Genomic DNA, 18,091 nt, shown 5'->3' with positions numbered 1-18,091 from the left:
TTGTAAAAAAAAAAGAAGATGTCATTTAAAAGAATTGTTTAAACGAGAGGTTTAATTTTTGTAAAGTATTTCGAACGCAGAAGAGAAAAGAAAATAAACGAAAAATTGTCCTGGCACCACTTGCGTCATGTCTGATTCCATCACAGCGCATAAGATAAACCAGCGTGTCGGTGAACTCGTGTCGCGCATAATGCGGTTGCCTTTCCTTTATGCGTTTGCCCGCGTGCCGCAATAAAACGCGTGTGCATATATTATGCAGTTTCCTTTTCACGAGGACCACCTAGACGGCCCATGACCATGGACAATGATGACCTAACCGCGTTCTTCGCTGTGGGAATCCATGTGCTGCTCTCCGCCCGTATGCAACGTGAATCGAACGTTAGAATTCAATGAACAAACGAAACGTTCGAGACAGCGGCGGGGACGATGAATGAATAAAATATACGGTGCGATATTTTAGACTGGCAATCAACTTGTGTATTCTTCCATTGCGTTTCTATATATTTTCCAGAATTTTCAATTCTATAACGTGAAATAGATCTTTGCTTACCGATCGAAGATGGTGACCTAGCTTATTAGTTAATCGAAAAGCATGGATAAGTATCTTGATCTTCACTTTGCCGCAGAAGATCAAAATAAAATTGTAACAATGATGATTAATAGATATATATATTTCAATAATTTGTTCGATTCGATATCTGGACGAGGATGGTTTTTTAAACGAGCTTCTCAATTACGAAAGAAAAAGAGAAAAGAGTGAAAGCCATCGCACGAAACCATTCGAAAACTGAAGAAGATTTTCGATATTTAGATATCTTGCCTAAAGTAAATATAACTCTGAAATCATTTTAAATGATGCCCAATGTTGAGTCACTTCGTTTTACGTCAGATCATATAATTAATTCCCTAATTAAAATATCAAGGATCGCGTGATATCGGTCGATGGTAGTCTGACTGGATTCTCGACGCGAGTATAATATAATCGTACAACTACAAGCGTTCGTACATACATTCGAAGATATTGAATGAATAAATAGGAAACGCTGGCGGCATATCGAACGTAGACACGTATACGTATGTGTTTTCCAAGATCTCTTTACGAGCGTCGTTTTGCGTGACGAAGAGACCGCCTCGCGTGCGATTCCATGATAAGACGTGGAGCATATTAAGCACGCCCGTTTTGTTCTCCATGATCTACAAAACGCGTATTGTCCTGAGAAACGTCTACCGTTGTTTAAATCGACGGATCGTACGGCTTTGTTGCACGACGCGTTTATTCACGGAGATCACAGGTTAACGAGCGAAACCTTTTAAACCACAGGGTGTGTCGGTAACGAGGTAACCCTTACAAACGGGGTAATTCTTGGTATGAAAGTTGGTCGAAAGTCTAGAGTCGCTTTCTTCTACAGAGGAAAACTTTTGTTCACGGGAAAATTGAATTTCTTTGCACAAACACAACGAATATTAATCGATAGGTGTTTAGATTTAAAATAAAGAGCAATACGCTTTCTATTTTAACTCTTTGTACATTAACGATTGTTATCGTGCTGTAGCGAAGCTTTTCCTATTTTGCCGTTTGAGCTCGTTAAGTATGTCTTACGTACAGAGCGCATAACGTTGATTTATGAATTTGCGGGGAAAGGCAATCAGTTATAGGCGACTGAGAATGATTTCACCGAAATTCGCCGGCCGTCGTCTTTCGATCTCTGCTCCACATGTCGTGGAACTGTATCAGAACAAGTACTTTAATTGCAGGATGTTGTTAGTCCATTGCGACGATTGGCCGCGTGAATGACTGCATCCACGAAGCGTGACCATGGACAGACACAGTTCCCTATAATGCGTACGCGATTAAGTACAAGATAGGCTCTTGCAAAAATTTATGACGATAATTACCTTACTCTATTTCCCGGCGTTCGTTCAGTTGCAAAATACACGCCCATTCACGAACACGTATATTGCACGTACACGTATGCAAGGACATATAAAGAAATTGGTGAAACGCTCTGTCCACTCACTGTCGTATTTCTTTCAATTATAATCGTTTCGCTTTCCACCTTTTTCCGTCCCTTTTACCGTACATACATATAAAATATGATCCTCGCGTGTCTTCCAAGAATTGATTTTCATGTTGCTTGCAACGTAAATTAATTAATGAAAGTGGTTTTATTTAAACCTCAACTTTGAAGGATAAAGTTAAGAAAACTTATATCGTTTCCTGTAATATAATTGTACGATCGATATTGTTCGTCTATAGTATATCGTGCACCCTGAAAGTTCTACCTCGACAAATTACCTCCTTGATGATCATCTATGTTCGCCCTTATACAATCCAAACAACGCCGTTAACAATTGCCAAGAACGCGATAAAAGTAGACGGTTAAATAAAATAGAAGCTAAATTAACTTTTATCATTTGCCTTCGTTATTATTACATTACAAATGTTTAATGCAAATAGATAAATTACATTCATTTCATTCGGCAAATATTACAACAACTGCTTTGGATATTTTACATATTTATTTCACGTTCGAAGCATCCTGTGCATTTTTTCATCTTGAAATTTCCACAAACCCGTGAATGTCCGCAGTCTAATTATTACAGAAAAGTTCAATGTATTGTTTGAAGTTATAGCTCAATCGACTATGAAATTAATCGAATGATTATGAATCTTAATCTCTTTCTGTATCGGTCGGAAAGTTGATTCGCGCGAACGAAGGTAAAGACGTGGATGGACGGAGGAGTGTTGCGAATGCTCAAGTTTTATTGCACAATGAACGGCGACAGTTTACGATCTTCCGTAACGATCGTTGACTCTGCGGCAGGATATCTTTTCTCCAGGGCGGAAAGTCAGAGCGGAGCCAAGAGTCGGCTGGAAATCGCGTAACGAGAGACACGCGCGATAATAACCGCACATACGCGGGACAGTGATCGATATTTAGCTCAGGACAAAGCCGATGACGGCGAACCATGGCTCCGTCATCGGCGCGGTTGTCATTACGTAATTCGAATTACGCAAGGCTGCCACGCAGGATCGCGTCAGCTGTTGGAAGCACGCGTTTCCTTCGGGCTATTATATTCTGACAAACAATGCTCTTTCATTACATCGCGTGGAATTCATTCAGCTACCGCAGAAGCATCGGTCGAAGGTATCAAGTACGCGAAACACTCGACACTTTGGGAGTGACGTGTAAGCTTCGTTCAAGTTGGTAACTCTGACTTTATCTTCGTACGAGTTACATCGATCATTTCTATTTAAATAACCCGACTTCAAGTAAATATCTAGAGTCTCGTTTGGATTAGATAAGTTTCTTGAATTGAAGCTACTACTTGAGTTCGAGGAATTTGAAATCACTTTACCAACATGAAATTGTCATTTACTTAACATGGAACGTTCTTTCAAGTTTCTTGCTTTGTGTCTTGCAATAAGACAATTTTTTCGCGATTAGTTCGCACCTTTCTATCGTACATTGATCATTAACGATCATTAAATTGGATTTAGTTTCTTCCGTGAGGCGTAGCAGCATCTTTTAGAACCAGGCTTCTTGCTATTCGGAGAAATATCCGCGTATTTCACTACGCTCCCCGTGCCAAAGAGCGTGGTAGTCATACCTATTGTCTAAGTTCGATTATGGTGAGGCTCACATCCGTTCTGAGTTAATTTACTCTTTGTGTTCCTTGCCTTCGATATGCTGTAAACCCATAATTAGACTCAGAGAAAACCGGTTATCGCTTAATTTCGTCGTCAACATGCATCGATATCCGCGAACCTGTGAACGTATAATCGAGAGCATCTGGTACTTTTAGTTAGAACCTGAACTATCAGCCAATCACATTTGTCGAGTAATATACCGTATGTGTTAATAGATAATTGCGACCGTCTGCCATCTGTCGATGACTTCCTCTTTCCTTTTATCTTCTCTGCTATTTTTACTTAACATTTTATTCTTGATACTCTGCTTCAAACTTTCTGCATTCGATGAGAGATGGTTTCGATCATAAAATCTTATTTTTCTATCGTTGGAAAATTTCTCGAGTTTGAAGGAAATGTGAATAATTAATTAATCAAGTCACAACTTCATTTTCTGCTACGGATATCTTTAGGGCTGTAATAATGTATAATGAATTTGTTATAATGGTAAACGCAGATCGCTATTTTTTAAAAGATACCAAACCATCACTATGATTCTGAGCTAACCAATTACAAGAAGAAAATAAAGATTAAAAGTTAAATAAAAAGATAACAAAGAAAATTTAGCTTAATCTTATCGTATACCATTCTTCACCGCTGACGCGACGTCCCACACCCTGCAAGCGAACCAAGATCCGGTCAAGGAATGCTCTGAATTATTAATGCGAAATCACGAGGCGAGATTCGGGATAGGTTGTGGACCCATATCAGTTGTTTGCCTTTCGACAGGTCGATCCATATAAGAAGCGACGCTGGTGAACCGCTGCGTCGCGCCGTGCGAAATTAAATGGATTCGTGGCCGACGTGCGTGAAACATAATCGCACCCACGAGCATTACCATAATCGGTCGTTATACACTGATTTACGAAAATATTTGAACATTTACTACAGAGAACACCTATGCATATATCGTGTATGTTACGTAAAACATTCTGAAATTTCATTAGTATATACATGTACAATAGATAACCGGATCTCGCTACAGTGCTAATAGCATTTCGAAACGATTTCTACGATACACATAATATAATATATTCATAAAAGATGTCTACAAGTGTTGGAATACTTTCATGAGCCTGTGTATACGTTACATCTTTATTAAGACGACGAACATCCTGCGTGTATGCTGTGAAAGAAGCGGACGACGGCGATGAGGGTGTGGCGTCGTTCTTCGAAGTTCCGCAAGGACAGAGACATTAAGCTTTTATTCGATTGCGCCACCATTCGCGGATTTTCTTGCGTGTTACCCACGCGGCGAGCGGGTTTTTCGAGCGGACGCCTCCGTCCTCGATATTCCGGAGGTGCGAATCAGGGAAAAAGTCTAGGATGACTTCTTCCAAGGTGAACTTCGTGGTGCAACGTTCTCCGTTCGTTCGCCGTGGTATATCGAACGCTTCGCACGCGTTTGCATCGATCGTTCGAAGCTGCAACGAATCCACGTTCTCTTTTACGACGTGGCTTGTGCGAAGAGCTCACAATGCGGAAAAAATTCTCCATGGAAATTGTGTTTCGTTGCGCGTCCCATTTGCATATAGGCCGCTTCATCTTTGACGGGATTTGATACGTTTGGCCGTTGTCTGTTGTTAGCTAATTTTTCGCAATCTGAAAATTGCGTCTGCATTAATAAAATAAGCTCAGATAGATCTGTTGAAAATTGATGAATGCTTTACTGCTCTTTTTAATTGGAACAGTCTATTTTTTATTTTATATTTCGAATTTGAATCTTTCGTTCACGTTTCGAATATAATACTTTCTATTTCCAAAGAGATTCATTTGGATCTCGTTAAGTCGTAGACGTCTAGATTAAATTCCCCGCAATTCCGATACAAGGTCGATCGTATGATCATATACTATGGGAGAAGTCTCGGTTATAATGAAACTCCTTTTACAAATACTTTTCGCAAATGGCTAATGTGTTAACGTCAAAGGATTTTTCTTTACGAGACTATGCGATCCTTACACAAGAGTACGTATTGTAAATGCTATTTGAAGCGATCAAAACGTTGACGAGATTCATGTCAGACGCGTTCAAGAGCGCCTCAGAGGAGATCCATCAAGAGCAGGCATCTGAAACGGGTTAGTCCGTGTCCTTGGATCGCCGCGATGCTTCGCTTGCGTAACGAGACAAATATTCGTCTTTGCGACGGAAAGCACCGACGTCAATGATCCCTTTTTAACAAGGGATCGTGTATTCTTATGAATACTACGATCAAATCGTTATTTACAGTAAAAAAAATTTTTAATGTTAATTGGTGGAAAAGACTGACCTCTGGCGGAATATCCGATGTTGCGAAGATCTTGATATAACGTACAGTTTTATATTTAATAAAAACCCGTTTTTATCGTGGATGAGACGTCTGGCACGACATAAAATTATTTGCAGTCAAATGTTTTCCTGGAATTTTTCAATATACATTCTAAAGCAGCTTTCGCGTTCGTGTTAAGACCTCGTTATTATAAATCATTATAAAGAACCGAATCTACATGATACGGCAAAGAATGCCACTTAACACGATGGGACGTGACATACACGAGATAATCGCTAACTGATCCCATTCACGGCGATAATGACCAGCATCCTTGTTGATACGTCTTTAACGGTAGCCGAAGAATCGTCAGATGCCTGTCTTCGCACGTAAAGAGTTCTGTAGCCTACATTCCGCGAAGAAAGAGTCGTCGTGCAGGATAATCCATCTGGTAATCTCGATAATCCTGTAAAGATGAGACATGTGTATAAAAATCGATGACTGTGTAGACCGCTTCTAATACGAAGCAGCAGTTATTGGCAGTGGAGATCAAAGTAGCAATCGATCGTCAATCAGAGAGCTTGATCGTACTTGTCATTCGACTACAGTTATCGGCTTTTTAGCCTTTCGTTTTCCGCGTTATCAGCTGGTCGACAGTTCCGTTGGTTGTTGGTATTGCGTGTATTAAAATGACGATAGAGACGGTATTATGCGTGCAAGGCAAAAAGTAGCAGAAAATCTCGAGACACGATCGTTCGAATCAGAGTAGTCGACCACCAGCTTTCCTCTTTTTACGATGACTCATCGCTCGTGTGTCTTTTCTGCTCGTTTCACTTTAGCTTCTTTCTCGCGTTCTTCTTCCTCCTCCGCTTCGTTCTTTCTTCGCCTTCCTTCACCTCCCGCGCCACCCCTTGTGCCTATCGTTCCTTCCTTCCCGCCTTTCTTCCTCCACCCTGTAGGTATCATCCGTTCCTTTTTCTTCGTCGTCTTCGTGTATCGTTCTCCACTTCGTACACCGAACGCGCGTCTACTTGAACGCTGGATAGGTATTCACTGAAAAGAATGCGAAGAGAAAGAAAATGGCCGCACGAGCAGGACAAAGGCTCTCGAGAAGGCGCTTTGAACGCACGAGTCGAAAGGGTATGGCGGTGCCTCTTCGTCGCGTCGAGCTGTATCGTCGCCGAGAACAAAAAGAACGCGTCGTAAATGTTGCTTCGACGTAGAGAGCCGGATGGTTGTAAAGAAAAAAAAGGACGTGGTTGGTCGCGGTTTAGTGCGGCGAAATATCGACGATTCCCTGTCGAAAAAGGAACGTCGCCGCCTCCCTTTCGAACCAACGACTCTAACTATACGTGCACCTCGTACAGGCAAAAAGTGATTTGTTGAAGAAGAGAAGAAGCCTCGAAAGTTCTGCGTAATCGACGATGCTTGTGCGTTACTTGTTTCCTTCAGCTTCACCGACATATTTGTCCGTTAAAGCGTGCGATTTACTGGCGTCAGTTTGTTCTCCAGTCCGGAGAAGAGACTCGAGGTCGGCTGAAATTAAAATTCATTAGGAATTCCATTATTTCGACTACAAGTAACGTTTCTCCGGTTTCTCCAGACTTAACATCAGATTACTGATATTTAGTGTTAATAAAGCGAAAAAGACGGCGCTTGGTAATACACATTCTTTTCTTTTTTCAGTTTAAACAGATGAACGTGAATCCCGAATCAGGTTCACAACGAATTCCGAAACGACGTTCGTCTCATTACCGGGAACGTTTTCACGGATATTTATGGGAGACCGTGTTCCGCGATCAACGGTACGTGCTAATTGTTAAGAGGGCCGTAACCCCGTTGTATGTTCTTTCGTTATTTTCGTTGTAACCTTACGCTGACAGTGTAAGTACCTGTCGTGGCATGCACTCAGGATATAAAGTGTAACGTGCAAAACCTGCCGGTCGTACGACGTGCGGTACGACGGGTTTGCAAATGCGGTGCGGGATCCGAGGCGCCATAATTTAGTCCTCGGGGCGGCAATCGTAAATCCGCGGAATGTCAAATTTTTACACCACGGTAAACCGTTAAGTAGCATCATTCTCATTATCGTTACGTACTCTCTTTTTTTATAACTCAGCGGCTGCGAAAGTAAATGAAACTAGATGATGGAAGACTATGAGACTAAATTAAAATTCATTGGACGAAAACAGTTTGACTGACCAGATTTGGAAGCGAGGATTCTTATGAGTCAGCTTTACTTCGAGGCAAGAAGCCTTAGGACGCTTAATCCTTTTTAGATCCATTCTTTGATCTTGAAAGCGTTCGCCGGATCTCTCGGCTCAATTTTTTAACTACAAAGAAACGAAACTTGGAGTTAGGCAGATGAATTAGGATAAAGCGTGGGATGGCAAGTTTTTTAGAAGGTACGATTCCCGGTGTTAAAGTAACAAATTAAAAATTTCGCAATCCACGCTGAAACATGCAACCGATTTAAAATGCCCTAATGATCGTGTTGGCCAGCTTGAGAAACGCTCTCAATCGGCGGCCGGAATCGGGCTGGATAATAAGTGGCTTCTAAAAGGGCTACGGCGCGCGGCGCGGCGCCGTGTTCGCGAAAGTGGCTCGAATAAGATCGATACGTAGGCGAATTTCGCCAGATCGAATAATAATCGTCGTCGTTACACTGGCTGGTTCTTCGATTAACCCGGATAACCTCGCTGGGTCCCCAAAGGATCGTGATAATACGATCTCTCGCGCATTTATCTATCGTCAATTCGTGGTGCGGCGTTCGTGGCGAGCACTCCCTCTTGCTCAACGAGCGAACCAGTGATTCACGATTCGTGTTGCACGTTACGATTTCAGACCGATACACATGCAACCGATACACATGCAGAACGCTGTTTCTACAGGTACGTCTTACGACACGTTAATCCGCTCTCTAATTACCTACGCTTCCTTCCACATATCCAGGATGCTTGCCCTTGTAGTTTCGTTCGATGACATAAAAATTCTAATCATCATCGATCTGGATGTTATCGACAAAAGAAGACGTTTCGGAGCTGTCAATTTTCTCCACGATGAAGGAATCTCTTTTTTCTGTGCGTAGATGATAATGCCCGGAGCAATACTATTGATGAGCGGTATTATACGAATGCCTCGTTTCCTGCAGTTAGAAACGGTGGTTTACGTTTACAGTTGTGTAACAGTAGGTTTATGTTAGCTAGAATACTGGGTCGTTGCCAGTAACTTCTTACCGACAAATATTTGCATGGTCCACCTGTTGAATTTCAGTTTTAAACCTAGCTGCGAGCTGAAAGTTTCGCTGTTTGTTCGTATGGCGTGTCTGCCTCTTGCACGCGATGAAAATTTTGCTCACTTGGGAAAAGCCAATCCTGTTCTATGTTAATGTAAATTAGATTGCAACAACTTGAATGTGCAAAAAATTACAGTAGATGGTTCCTTGTTCCTTCTACTCACCAGAACTTTTTTCCGCAGATTACCATCTACGTAGTGGTTCGCGTAACTTTCTCGAAGAAAAGTGACTACTTACCTAAGAAAGTGTGGAAAATTTATCGAGGTAGATTCGTCTGATTTTTGCAACAGAAGAGATTGGCAAAAGAATAATCTCTACCTGTCACTAATGGTCGAGGTGTCGATGCGATATAAAGTCAATATGAAAAAGAAATCTTTGTAAAAACGTATAAATTGAAACAAGAATTTGCATTATCAAACACTGGCGTCTCGCTTTCCAAGGCAACTATTCAGTCTGATTTTCCGCGTATACATTGGAACACGCATGAAACAGTTGCCAGCCCGAAGCGGTCGATTCATGAACGAAGCCTAGAGTCGTTACAATTATTGCGCAGTGTAACGTGTCGGTCCGACGTGCAGAAAGCGTTCAAAGTTTAAACGCACCGCGGGGGAGTGACTCAGAGGCAAGCTATCTCATAGAGCAGCTAGACATGCCTGTTCGTTGCCCGGCAATTACGATTTGTGAGGGTCGAGCGCGTTCACACGGGAGGGGTTGCTTGCGAAATAATAAACGTTAGTTCCTTTATCGATTCCGAGCACGATAGCGCTATTGGAAGAGATCCAAGAATAGTCGTGAAACCATTGACATTGCCGTTCACTTGCTCGTTTTTATTACGCCGCATTTCGTAGATCGAAGAATCCTGTCGTCGATCGTCTTCTCATTTATAATACTTGCGTACATACATTGTATAAAGAGCGTAAATGGTTGAATAAATACGAATTCAGAAGCACGAAAGGTCATTGTACTTGGTGCACAAGACGCGTTTATTTACCTTTATCCAAACACACTCTATCTTTCACGGCTTATTTAAGTAACAAGTTCACTGCATTCGTTCCACGGATTATTCTCCTGTCCCGGCAGGGTACTTCTGTCGGGCAGCGGTTGAGGCTGTCGAGCAAAGGACATTGTTACGGTGACGCATGGTTTGCACGGTGTAATCGTCCGCGCACCTGCAAGACTCACGAAAACCGTCTCTGAATGGTACACGGTTAAACAGCGGTTTTCTGCTCTTTCTGTCGTTCGGTTCTTCTTGACTTTCCGACGCGCGGTGTAGGGTCATCAGTGTCGACCACGAAACAGGCAGACCAGTATGAATGAACGTCAGGAACCGAGGGCCCTTTTTAAGGGTGCTCACGTGCCAGTCACGTGAGGTGGGCACACCCATTGTCTCGCAGAGAATGCACGCTTGTATGCATATGCTGCGAACAGGCGCATAGTGACACGTACAGAGGATAACACGTTGCACACATGCGCGATATATTTGTGAGGTACGCGTATTTACGTGTGTCTGGCGGCGCGGCGGCACAACGTAGGTTACGAGAACGGTGGCTGAATATTAAAGAAGGGAAGAAGTAAAAGGCGATAGGATGTGGCGCGAGGTAGAGACACAGCGGAAGTGCCGTGACACCGGCGCTAATCGCGAAAGAGAACCATTTTGCTGGGGTGTGTTTCTTCGTCGTAAGCGGTTCCCTTTTCAGTCGACGATCGAACAAACGCGTGGCTCGACGTTCGGTGTTCGATGTTTCAAGCATGTCGCCGTGTTTCAAGGCAGAATTCATGATACGCAAGGGCTGCACGTTCACGTATTAAAAATTCAAGAGTTAATGGCGTCGACGAGGTTCGCGTTGCCTCCTACATCCCGAAACATTTGGCATTTTTTATGCGCCGTCTACCAGTTCTCCGAGCAGTTCTCCATATTTCTTTTCACCCTTCGCCGTTATATACGTTCTTCTGTCGTTTCGTTCTCGCGCGTATCTGGAATTTAAAGAGGGAATTATTGGAGGCATTCGAAGAATTATCGCGGTTTGTAGCGTTTCATGTCACGTTTCGCGATATTCCTTTAATTTTTCCACGCCCGATTGAGCACGGAATCGTTCAACGACTCTGAAAATTTATCGCCAATCTCTTTGCCTCTTCTTTTTTTCCTTTACGTTCGTCTCGCGAAACATATCATTAGCAGTCGGAAATGTTCGCATTTTAACGTCACTTACGCTGCGGGATACACGAGGTATAACGTCAGACGTAAGGAAACAGGGAAAAAACATCGATGCTGTAACGAGAATCGAGATAGCCATTGCGAAAGTCAATAACGGGTGCATTTTTATCTGTCCTAATTGTATCGGTGATTAGGTCTCGTTAACGAGAGTGCCTTGAAAACGTTTTATCGGCTGATAAATCAAACGGCCCGGATGTGTAATATATAGGGATGGTAATACAGTCGCGTAATGTGCAGCAGCGAATGGGAAGTCGAGTGATGGCCAGCATTGAAGTGAAAACAAACGAATGTAAACAGGAGAGGGCACGTGTGGAGCGGGGGCATCGAGCCTTCCGCTTGTTTAGCTCTGTTTGTTTTGGCTGCGCCGTGAGACACGCTGATTCGTTTTAACTCTTTCCTCCATTACGACCGCCTCGCGTTATATTGCTTTTTAAACGCCCGTTTTTTTCCATTTCTCCTTCGACTCCCTCCAAACCATTCGCGTCACCGGTTTACGATGTCACGGCGGGGAACAAAGATCGTTTCTTAAGAAATTAACCTTTCTGTTAAGCGTCGCATACGATTTATAAAAACGACGTTCGCCCTGAAAACGTTATTCGCGGAATAACGTAAAGAAATAGAGGAAAAAGTTAATTTAAAATCGCTGTGTTTCTTGATTAATAGCTGATTGATAGCTGAATTATGCGGTATAGTAATTAAATGGTAAAGAGTCTGAGTTGTTTACCGCCTATATGCCTCGGCAGATGCCAGTATTACTATGAATGGTTTCTTTTTTGTTTCTTCATTTTTGCGTGACAAACAGCTGTTAGTGGTGTCTTTAAGGCGTGTTACCAACCATGGTGCCTGGCATCTTCTTCGAAATGGATTGATACCTCACATATTCCTTAAACACGAATTTATAAATCAATACAGATATTAAGGCAAATTACATTAAGTTATAGTATCGATTTATTGATTAAATCGTGGCACTTGTCCTTATAATACTGCCAAACTATGATATTTCAAATATTTAATACATTTTAAATTGAAGTGTTTAGGGGTTAAGATGGATTAATATTAAGCAACATAAAATAAAAGTATAAATAAAAGTACCTCGATATCAGAGTTCAGCGAACTCGAGATTTCAGGGACATAGACCTCAGGAGCACACCCTTTATTTCCATTAAACGTGGTGTCGGGTGGTTAAAGACACGCCTAAAGTTGCGCTGAAACGCGATTCAGGTATATATCGTTCCGTAGTTCCGGCGTTCCGGACGTTCCGTTTCATCGTTCCACGGTTCGAGCGCGAGAGTAGGTAGTTGCGTGTGTCGTGTCAGTTATATCTCGGCAGCGAGAGCCGTCAGGCATACGGGTGTTTTGACGCGCGTCGTTCGTTCAAAATCCTCGTGCGTCCTGCTGTATCAATACCAACAAAAACTTTCGACGGAATCTCCGTGATCGAAGGCGTTCTAATTGTCGAGCGTTGTCATCATAGTCTTATGTGATTTTCCTTTGGAGTAACGTATCATACAGAGCGTAGTTACGAGAGTGTTTATATCCTTCGAGGACGACAGAAAGTCTCATTGGTTCGTCGATTAAATCATGACAGTCGCTTCCTTGTATTCTGGTCTGACGACATTTCTCGTGACACTGCGTGCAACTGATTCATTTCCGCCTGTGTACAGGCGTGCATCTTCCCTGCAAAAACGAAGGATTTCAAGGTTAAGTTTATCCCCTGACACGTGATTATATATATGTGTTGAATCGGATGCCGTACCGTGGTTTCGTATAAATCAACGTATACGCGCAGCGGCGATTTCGATCGACCGAGTGAACACTGGCTTTGATGTTTATCGATTATATCGTGCGCGTCGATAGTATTGGTGGCGTGCATGGCCGGACGCAATTACAATCGGGACATTATAATGAATTATGCAAGAGATCGAATTGCGCCGATTCAAAGATTATCAGCTTTCGCTGTTCTGTATTTTTCTGTTAATGCATGGATCGCGTTCATTCATTTTTCGTGACGGTTGGAGAAAACGCGAGTTCTTTGTATACTGAAAATTATCGTAAAATGAATGTAATATCAGATACAGGAATAGAGAGGAGTTTTATAAAAACGTGTTACGAGGTCAAATCTTGATTATGTTTTTCTCTATCAGAAAATAGTGAAATCTTGGGAACGTTTGAGTAGAAAAATACATACTGTTCCTTTAGAAGTGAATGGTGATTTATCCAGTCGCTCATTATCGGAACGGCATGAAGTTTGTCGCATCAATTTGTACGCGAGATGTGTTGCTTCCTCTTGTAACGTACGCGAGACACGTTTCGTTATTTTTCTGCTCGACGATTCTCTCCTCCCTTTTCTTCGCTGTGCTAATACGAGAACCTTGTACAAAGTGAGTATCATTGGTTAAGGTTAAACGGTCGCGGGGTTGTTTCACGCGGGAAAAGTGGCGCTATAGACGAACCATTTTCGAATTCGATATCGACTTTTTATCGCGCAATCGTGTTCCCGCCATTATCCAAAGAACCGATTCGGGATCGAGATGCGGAGCAATTTCGATAATCGAACGATCGTATCATGGACGGACGTTTGCGAATCCGGACGCTGATGGTGTTAATCTTTGAAATTTTTACGTGAAACAGTGACAAAGTGTGAAAGGTGACGGAATAATCTCGAAGATAACCTCAGGAGTGAATCGGAAGTTGGATAATCGTCATGGCTTACGTGCTCTGGCGGGTCTTTATGAAGAAGTACTCGAAGGTGCGGCTGGGGCTCAGGAATCTGCCTGTAAGTGTTGCACGCTTTGTACTTCGTAATTTGGCGCCGTACGCGCGTAGTTTAGTTTACGCGCGGGCGTGTGGTTGTTCACGATGCAAATCATTTGTCCGAACGGAGCAAAACCGCCGTTTGGGATGGGTTTCCATCGACAGCACCGGCGAGAAATAAACGTACGAACGTTGCATCGTAATTCTCAAGGTCAGGATTTTATGACCGAACTTAGCCGCGCTTCGCGTCAAACGGCCGCTATAATTGCGGTAGCCATTGAATACGTTATGCAACGAGCCGACCGGAAACCGTACTTGGTATGAAAATTACCACCTACCGGCAGCATCGATCTTTTTTTTCTCCTCGTAACTCTTTCGACCGAAAGTACAGAATACTTACAACGAAGTTATACATATAAGGGTTTACGTTCGGAACTATTAATGAGACGTAAATTCGTTGCATGGTTGTTGAAGTTTAATAAAAGAAAAGGAACTCAATATAGAATGTTTCAATTTCATAGCCGCTAGATATTTCTATCGAAATACTGTCCAAAATAATTCAATTTTCCCTCGATTTTCGATTAGCTGAATCGCTGGTTGCGCGCGCATTGTATCGCGACTTACCGGTGAGGTCGTTTCACGTTCGAGCGTTTTACCAGAACGAAGGTGCAATTATTAGACGTTGCAACTGTAGCTAATGCGAACACGGTAATTGGATAATTGCCGTAGGGGCCGACGTAGCAGTTCTAATTTCTTTTTGTACCGTTTCGTGCCGGCCGCGTTGTCGATTTCCATCGATATATCATTATTGTTATTATTTATTTATGGCCTGTAAGTCCTATAATATACATTGTATATTACAAGATGAATATCGTTATCTCGATCATCATCATGATCGATCAGATGCATGTACGGTTCATTGGTTCATTGATTTTTCATCGAAGTAGGATTCGTTCGCCGTTCTCAGCTTGACGTGGACTGGATCTCCCCTTTCTACGCTTTTTTCCTTCGTGTCTGCTTAATTATCGATACTTGTTGATTAATCGATAAACAATACGACCGCGTCTAATTTGTCGACAGATCTTTTTATTAAATTTTATCGTTGAACGGGTTAGCAATGAACACGGTAGATCCAGCAAGATGTGTTAATCAATCAGGAAAAAGATGGCTGGTCTGTGTACCGTACCTATAGGCACGCCCTGTTAATAAATTTCGTATAGCGGAAGGGAAACACGTTTGGGTTGGGGGTGCGCGCAATTTACGACTTGTCGGATTGGATTACTTTGATGCGTAAGCACGGAGATCCACCGCACGGTTATGCAAACGATTGTTATACCCTGATGTAACGGGGGTTCGCATCGAGCGTTAAGTCTCGGTGGAATAAGTATGTGGATATTCCAATTATACAGTCAGTCATATATTTCGATGTATTTCGATTCCCGTTGTTGTAATGGATTTTAACCAACTTCTTAAATATTAAAATTGAAACGCGTTTGGGTGAACGAGTAAGCACTAGAGTGAAATGAGAGTACTTTAATTCTTCTGTAGTTCTGAGACACCACGGTCAAAAGTTTAAATCTCTGAAATTATGTTATAATTGTGGATCAAACTGAAAATCGCTGAGATGCTTCAAGTGAAATATCTATCGCTAGAATCTTCGTGCAGAGTGAATTGGATTAATATCATTAGCAAAGTTTTACACAATAGTACATATTAAGTTTAAATGAAGATCAAATTATGACTCAGGCTCACCACCAGGGAGACGCATCATCACTTTTGTACGCGCTGGGGACATCAATGGCGTGAATGGAAAGTTCAACGTGTATCCATTATTAGATTCACACGGCACTGACTGTGTCAAGGGTTAAAATTAGAAAACCGATAATATCGTTTCTAATATTAACAACTCTCCAATTCATCCGATTTTCTCTACGTCGATCTTCACCCCCTGCTCCACACGAAGAATCCAACGAATCCAAATCCGACTCTTCGAATCGTCGCAAGAACTCATCGCGTCTCGAGAATAGCGTCGACTCGCAGTCAGTCTGTTTCCTAGAACTCGATCCGCGGTTCTCGTATTGTAATTATCGGGAGGGAGAGAGAAAAAAAGGGACGGCGCTTTTGCAAAGTCCCGGGTCGGTGGCTCGAGGGAAGGGGGGCGGAGGGGGGTCAGCATCTTAATAAATTAAACGGATCGGTCCGCTGGAGGAGGTGGGAGGTTCGCGAGTACAGCTAGGGTAGACGAATGGCAGAATAGCAACGTGTAGAGACGAAGATCGGTTCAAGAGGAAAGAAAGGAGCGGTAGGCGGTCGGAAACCGGGGGGTTAGGGTGGACTAGGGGGTGTCGAGGGGCGGACGGGGTGCAATTCAGTTTGCGGTCGTCGAGTCAGGTTACGTTAGGTTAGTCCAGCGGTTGGTCCCCGTGACCGTGAACCGCGGCTGACCTGCGACACAAACACACAGAGTCTCTCTTTCTCTCTTCCCTCCCACCTTCCATAAATCTACCTGCACTACATCGCGTCTCGTTCCACAGCCTGGCGAACCGCTCCGTTCACCTCTCTTTTCTTCTCTCTCGCCTTGCATTGTGCGCTCTTCGGGATCTCGGAGTGATAAATACGGCCGACCACCCCTCTCCCATCCCTATATCTCGTTATCTGTCCTCGTCTGGCCCTCGAACAACTCGCGAAACCGGCGTGAACCGTTTCCCCGTTTTATCGTGCTTACCAGCAACTCCGGAGCGGGACATCGTCGCGTGGGCGTGTTGATCTATTTCGATTTTCGCCGTCGTACGTTTTAAGCTTTTTCTCGAGGACGATCGCCCTCTATTGTCATTATCGTTCTTGACAATTGCGTGGAATATCGAAGATGTAAGACAGAGAGAGAGAGAGAGAGAGAGAGAGAGAGAGAGCACAGTGGCCCTTCATGCATCTGAACTTGTCGGGGGAGAAACAATTTATGCGACTGGAGTTCATATGATGGAAGTTAGCCAATTTTCTCTATTACCTATCATCCTTCGTTCGCATAATAGGAATTCGCGATCAGATAATCGAGCATTAACTAAAATTTCGTACCAATAGATGTAGCTTTACAATAGATAGCATGTATGCGTATACGAGGATTTAAATTGCGCGTTTGAAGCGCTTTGTAGGTACGCGTTCGAGAATTACTTGAATTACACATATTTACATACGTGTATAAAATAGAAACTCTTTCTCTCGGAGCGAGGAAGAGTTTCAAAGAAAGTTAATAAATTCTTAAAGACTTTTACTCGCGTTGATCGGCCTCGGAGGCTGATGGAAACGACGTTGAAAATCGTTGCGATTCAAAGGCAGTTTTATCTGAAACTCGTTAACGCAGCATTTTCTCCCGTTACTCGCGCTATCGCAATGTTTTGCACATCTCGTATCGTGGTTCGCAGTCACGACCGCGGATCGGAACAAGAAACAAGAAGAAAAGGAGGAGACTTCGGTGGCGTCGGTAATCAAATCGTTGTTTTCTTTCTTAGCAGTGTTAATTTAATTTGCTTCGTTCGTATCGGCTCTTGCCCACGCTCTTCAACTTCTTCGTTTTATCGGAAATAATTTGTTCCATTATCGAACGGCGTACTTGAATCGAAAGTGGAAACACCGAGAAGAATGTTTGCTTTGAACGAATGTAGGCGGACAGATTGATCGATGACTCTTTAATCGCTATTGTTAACGTTCATGGCCGTTGCAAATCGGATCAGCCATGTGAGATACGATGTTGCAGTTGAACGAACGAGCTTCTCTCCGTTCTCTCCCTAATATTATACTTGTTTCCAGTTATATAAGGTGTTATAAAAATAGGCTGAAAGACTTTGTTTGGAGATTTATAGTACGTTTCGAGAAAAATATTTGCTCGATTTTAG

General features: G+C 42.8%; 1 protein-coding gene and 1 long non-coding RNA gene across 6 annotated transcripts in view; one reads left to right on the top strand and one right to left on the bottom strand.

Annotated features, from left to right (window-relative positions):
* Positions 1-2,401: 2,401 nt before the first annotated feature.
* On the bottom strand, positions 2,402-14,669 carry LOC105665937. Of its 5 annotated transcripts, none has more exons than XR_007224804.1 (7): positions 14,161-14,669; positions 13,636-13,818; positions 12,540-13,124; positions 12,172-12,330; positions 9,174-11,206; positions 8,866-9,082; positions 2,402-8,270 (listed from the first exon to the last, which is right to left on the bottom strand). It is a non-coding gene; the product is annotated as an uncharacterized LOC105665937 (long non-coding RNA). The 5 variants fall into 5 exon arrangements; XR_007224802.1 differs by lacking the exon at positions 14,161-14,669 and having other exon boundaries at positions 2,402-5,293; positions 5,959-8,270; positions 13,636-13,921; XR_007224801.1 differs by lacking the exon at positions 14,161-14,669 and having other exon boundaries at positions 2,402-6,086; positions 6,222-8,270; positions 13,636-13,921.
* The window catches only part of LOC100651955, a 303,182-nt gene continuing 298,998 nt past the window's right edge, over positions 13,908-18,091 (top strand). The window contains exon 1 of the mRNA XM_048407710.1: positions 13,908-14,223. Within this exon, the coding sequence (XP_048263667.1) occupies positions 14,152-14,223 (72 nt within the window). The 5' untranslated portion in view covers positions 13,908-14,151. The remainder of the gene's footprint in view (positions 14,224-18,091) is intronic.

This window comes from Bombus terrestris, chromosome 7 (assembly GCF_910591885.1).
Source record: "Bombus terrestris chromosome 7, iyBomTerr1.2, whole genome shotgun sequence".
NCBI classification, from domain to species: Eukaryota; Metazoa; Arthropoda; class Insecta; order Hymenoptera; family Apidae; genus Bombus; species Bombus terrestris.
Note: the sequence above shows the minus strand (reverse complement) of the source record. Positions and strands in the feature narration are given on the sequence as shown.